This window comes from Dipodomys ordii, unplaced genomic scaffold (genome assembly GCF_000151885.1).
Source record: "Dipodomys ordii isolate 6190 unplaced genomic scaffold, Dord_2.0 Scaffold120, whole genome shotgun sequence".
Lineage (NCBI taxonomy): Eukaryota > Metazoa > Chordata > Mammalia > Rodentia > Heteromyidae > Dipodomys > Dipodomys ordii.
This window is the reverse complement of record NW_012267336.1, coordinates 3,667,997-3,672,962: the sequence shown is the minus strand read 5'-3', so window position 1 is coordinate 3,672,962 and position 4,966 is coordinate 3,667,997. Positions and strand designations below refer to the sequence as shown.

Below are 4,966 nucleotides of genomic sequence, written 5' to 3'. Positions count from 1 at the left end.
CGGTCATGGGGCCTGAACTCTGGGCCTGGGCGCTGTCCCTCAGCTCTTCAGCTCAAGGCTAGCGCTCTACCACTTGAGCCACCACGCCACTTGTAGCTTTTTTTCTTTTTGCTTATGTGGTGCTGAGGAATTGAACCCAGGGCCTCATGCATGCAAGGCAAGCACTCTACCACTGAGCCAACTTCCCAGCCCCTGTTTTCTAAATTTTATCTGAATATTTTCAGTTATTCTTTGCTGGGAAACACAAACTTTTTTTTTTTGGCTGGTCCTATGACTGGTCGTCTGAGCCTGGGTGCTATCTATGAGCTCCTTTTTCTCAAGGCTAGCACCCTACTACTTGAGCCACAGCACCACTTCTGGCTTTTTCTGTGATTAATTGGTGAAAAGAGTCTCATAAACTTCCCTGCCTGGGCTGGCTTCTAGCCATAATCCTCAGATCTCAGCCTCCTGAGTAGCTAGGATTTATGGGTGTGAGTCACTGGCACAAACTTCTTTTTTTAGACAGGGTCTCATTGTGTAGCTCAGGCTGGCTGGCTAAAATGTTTGCTCAAGGCTAACACTCTACCACTTGGAGCCACAGTATCACTTCCTCATTCTATCTGAATATTTTCTATTTTTTTTTTTTTTTTTTAGGTCTGGTCGTGGGGCCTGAACTCTGGGCCTGGGCACTGTCCCTCAGCTCTTCAGCTCAAGGCTAGCACCCTACCACTTGAGCCACAGTACCACTTCCAGCTTTTTCTGTTTATGTGGTACTAAGAAGTTGAACCCATGCATGAAGTTGAACTTCATGCATGATAGGCAAGCACTTTACTAGTAAGCCTCATTCCCAGCCTCTTCCTGACTTTTTATCTCACATTACTTATCACCAGCTCTTCACTCCTGTGCCCCTCAGCCCTCCACATTCACTCTTCTGCTTTCTGTCTGTAAATTTTGTGAGTTTAAGTGGAGACATATACAGTGTTCATCCTTTTGTGACTAATTTATTGTACTGTAATATATATTATGCTAGATTATATTCTATGTTTTATATTCCACAATTTTTTTTAGTATTGTCAGAATCCTCTTATATTTTAAGGCTGAGTACTGTTCCACTGTATGGACATACTACATTTCATTTATCTATTCATCCACCAGTGAACAGTTGGGTCCCTTCCATGGACAGATTTTATTAAATGTGACCAAATACCATTATTATACATTTAAAAATCTATAATTCCTTAAATTCACCAAATATCTAGTCTTCAAATTTCCAGTTGTCTTACTAACGTCATATTTGTTTTCACAGTTGCCATTGTTTTTAGACATTGGATTTGAACAGGTTTTTTTTTTTTTTGTTGTTGTTGTTTTTACTTCTTAACTCTTTTGTTATGTTTTTCATGCAGAATCTGGTCCAGAATCTGGTCTACCAGGATCTTTGCCAAGTGTCCTCAATGATGCTGGTGGAGACACGAGCCCTGTTATAGATAGTTGTGGCCAAGGGTCCCCAGCAGCCAACAGTTCAGTTTCACCCCCTGGCCACCTTGATCTTCACCGGGTCAGCTGCTCTACTTTCTTCTGGGCAGGAGGTAGGCTCTGGGCTGGATGTTTGAGACTTGGCACTAAGAACTCTTCTTTGACAGGTCTCAGTTTTGGTCTTGAAGGTGAATGAAGTGTCTTTTGGGATTGAGGTACGTGGTGAGGACCTGAATGTAGCCTTGCAAGCAGAGGACCTAACCTTGCAGCAGCTGGGCACTGTAGGACTCTGGCAGTTTCTGCACGGACAATGCCCAGGTAAGAATGGTGGCCATGTGTTGGGATTTATCTGAGGGCAGCCAGGATTAACTGGTACTGGTTCCTGTGTTCTAAGGGCAGCTGTTTTAGTGTCAAGCCCTTAAATCTTTTTCGTAGCAGCCCCTGGGAGAAGAGAATCTCCAATAAAGCCTCTCCTACAGGGAGCCTCTCGTAGCTTTTTCTGGGGTTTTGAATTCACTGGCCAGTCTCCCATCTCACTGGCCAGTGTGACTCCTGGGTTTACGTGAGGATAGTGTCCGTTTCATTGTTTGTATGGCTGCTAACAGAGAACTCTTTAATCAGGGGTCCTCTGTTATTCAGATTCATTTATTTGGTGGGAATTATCATTTATATTTTTTAAAAAAATGATGGGAACGCTGTGCACTGGTGGCCTATAATCCTAGCTACTCAGGAAGCTGAGATCTGAGGATCGAGGTTCAAAGCCAGCTTGGACAGGAATGTCTGTGAGCGAATGTCTGTGAGCTGTGGCTTAGCCTTGAGCAAAAAATGCTAAAGGACAATTTCCACATTCCCCCGAGTTCAAGCCCCAATACATGCACCAAAAAAAAAAAAAAAAGGAAAGCCAGGTGTCAGTAGCTCACTCTAATCCGAGCTACTCAGGAGTCTAAGGTCTGAGCATCAAGGTTCAAAGCCAGCCCAGGCAGGAAAGTCCGTGAGACTCTTACCTCCAGTAAACAACCAGAAAACCAGAAATGGCACTGTGGCTCAAGTGGTAGAGTGCTAGACATGAGCTGAAGAGCTGAGGGACAGCACCATGACCCAGAGTTCAAGGCTCACAACCAACCAACCAGCCAAAAAAAAAAAAAAGATGGGAAAATCTGGTTTTCTGTTACAGGCTTTATTTAAAAATTATCTTTAAAGATAGAACAGATACTTAAGAATACTACTACCACCACCACCACCACTACCACTACCACTACTACTATTACTACAAAGAACACACATAGCTACCAGTCTAATATATATAGCAGCATAGTTACCCTTGAAGTCATATCACTCTTCCTACTGATCCTAAACACTGCTGAATTTTGTGCTATCATTCTCTTGCTTTATTTTGTAATTTTTTTTGTGCTAGTACTTGAACTCAGAGCCTTGCTCAGGTTTTTCACTCATGATTGGTGCTCTACCTCTTGAGCTACACCTCCACTTCTGGCTATTTGCTTGTTACTTGGATTTGTCTGCCCAGGCTGGCTTAGAACCTCAGATGGTTAGATCTCAGTTTCCTGAGTAGCTAGGATTAGAGACGAGCCACCTGGGCCTGGTTTTCCACATCTGTTTTTGTCATATTATTTTGCTTTGTAGGTTTTTGAGTTTTCTAAATGTAATTATAGTTTGTATTATTTTGTGATTTGCTTCTCCTCTTCCCCTTCCTCCTTTCTCCCTCTCTTCCTTCCTTTTTCTTCCTTTCCTTTCCTTTTTTTGTTTTTTTGTTTGGTCGTGGGACTTGAACTCTGGGCCTGGGCTCTGTCCCTCACCTCTTCAACTCAAGGCAAGTACTCTACCCCTTGAGCCACAGCGCCACTTCTGGTTTTCTGGTGATTAATTGGAGATAAGCGTTTCACAGACTTTCCTGCCTGGGCTGGCTTTGAACCTTGATGCTCAGATCTTAGACTCCTAAGTAGCTAGGATTAAAGGAATGAGCCACTGACACCTGGCTTTCCTTTTTTTTTTCTTGGTGCATGTATTGGGGCTTGAACTCAGGGGATGTGGGAATTGTCCTTTAGCATTTTTGCTCAAGGCTGAGCCACAGCTCCACTGATTTGTATGGTTAACTGGTGATAAGACTTGTCTCATCGACTACCTGCTGCAAGCAGAAAATTCTTTATCTTGAAATCCTTGTGTCAGACTCCTGAGTAGCTAGGATGATAGGCATGAGCCACCTGTGCCTGGCTATGATTTGCTTCTATTCTGTATTGTGTTTAGTTACCTATAATTAAGTTATACTACTATTTAAATATACTACATTTTGCTTTCTTATTTTTTTTAAAGTCTTATTGGAGATAAGAGTCACATAGATTTTCCTGCTTGGGCTGTCTTTGAACTATGATCCTCACATCTCAGTCGCCTAAGTAGCTAGAATTACAGGCATCAACCACCAGTGCCTAGCTTGTATTTTGTTTTTGAGAGTCTTGTTAATTTTGTTTGGGCTGATTTTATACTCTCTTTTTCCTGTCTCTGTCTAAGTAGCTAGGATCAGTGAGGGTTCTATGTTTTAAAAGCATTCCTGGCCAGGTGGCAGTAGATAATGCCTGTAATCCTAGGTACTCAGGAGTATGAGATCTGAGGAGCACAGTTTGAAGCCAGCCTGGGCAGAAAAGTCCCTGTGAGACACTTATCTCTAATTAACTACTCAAAAACTGGAAGTGAAGTGGAGTTGTGGCTCAAGATAGAGTACTACCCTTGAGTACAATGAGGCTCAGGGACAGCACCCAGGCTCTGAGTTCAAGCCCCACAACCGACCAAAAAAAAAGCTTTCCCTTGGCTAATATATAGTGCCTCAAATTCAGAGCAAAGACCCCCCCCAGCCTCCCCAACTCCTTCCTTCTGTGGTTTGAACTAAGGGCCTCTGGCTTACTTGACAGGCTCTCTACCACTTGAACCACATTTCTAGTTGAATGCCAGCTTTTTTTTGGGGGGGGGGTCCAGTCGTGGGGCCTGAACTCTGGGCCTGGGCGCTGTCCCTCAGCTCTTCAGCTCAAGGCTAGCGCTCTACATCTTGAGCCACAGTGCCACTTCCGGGCTTTTTTTTTTCTTTTCTGCTTATGTGGTGCTGAGGAATCGAACCCAGGGCCTCAGGCATGCAAGGCAAGCACTCTACCATTGAGCCACCTTCCCAGCCCCGAAGGGCAGCTTTTTGTTGGTCCTTCTCTCTTCCAACTTGGGAGGCATTATAGCAAAGTAGCTTCATGGATTTTGAAGCCAGATTACCTGGGTTTGTTTGTGTCTTACCATTGTGTCACTTTGGGCAAGTTATTTTCTGTGACTTCGTTCTGAGGGAAAGAATTTTGGAACTTAAAGTAGATAAGGGGGCTGGGAAGGTGGCTCAGTGGTAGAGCGCTTGCCTTGCATGCTCGAGACCATGGGTTCGATTCCTCAGCACCACATAAGCAAAAAGAAAAAAGCCGGAAGTGGCACTGTGGCTCAAGTGGTAGAGCGCTAGCCTTGAGCTGAAGAG

General features: G+C 44.0%; 1 protein-coding gene across 1 annotated transcript in view; it reads left to right on the top strand.

Annotated features, from left to right (window-relative positions):
- The window catches only part of Uhrf1bp1 (UHRF1 binding protein 1), a 47,143-nt gene that overhangs the window by 38,055 nt on the left and 4,122 nt on the right, over window positions 1-4,966 (top strand). The window contains exons 16-17 of the mRNA XM_013029620.1: window positions 1,383-1,534; window positions 1,620-1,770. Of these exons, the coding sequence (XP_012885074.1) occupies window positions 1,383-1,534; window positions 1,620-1,770 (303 nt within the window). The remainder of the gene's footprint in view (window positions 1-1,382; window positions 1,535-1,619; window positions 1,771-4,966) is intronic.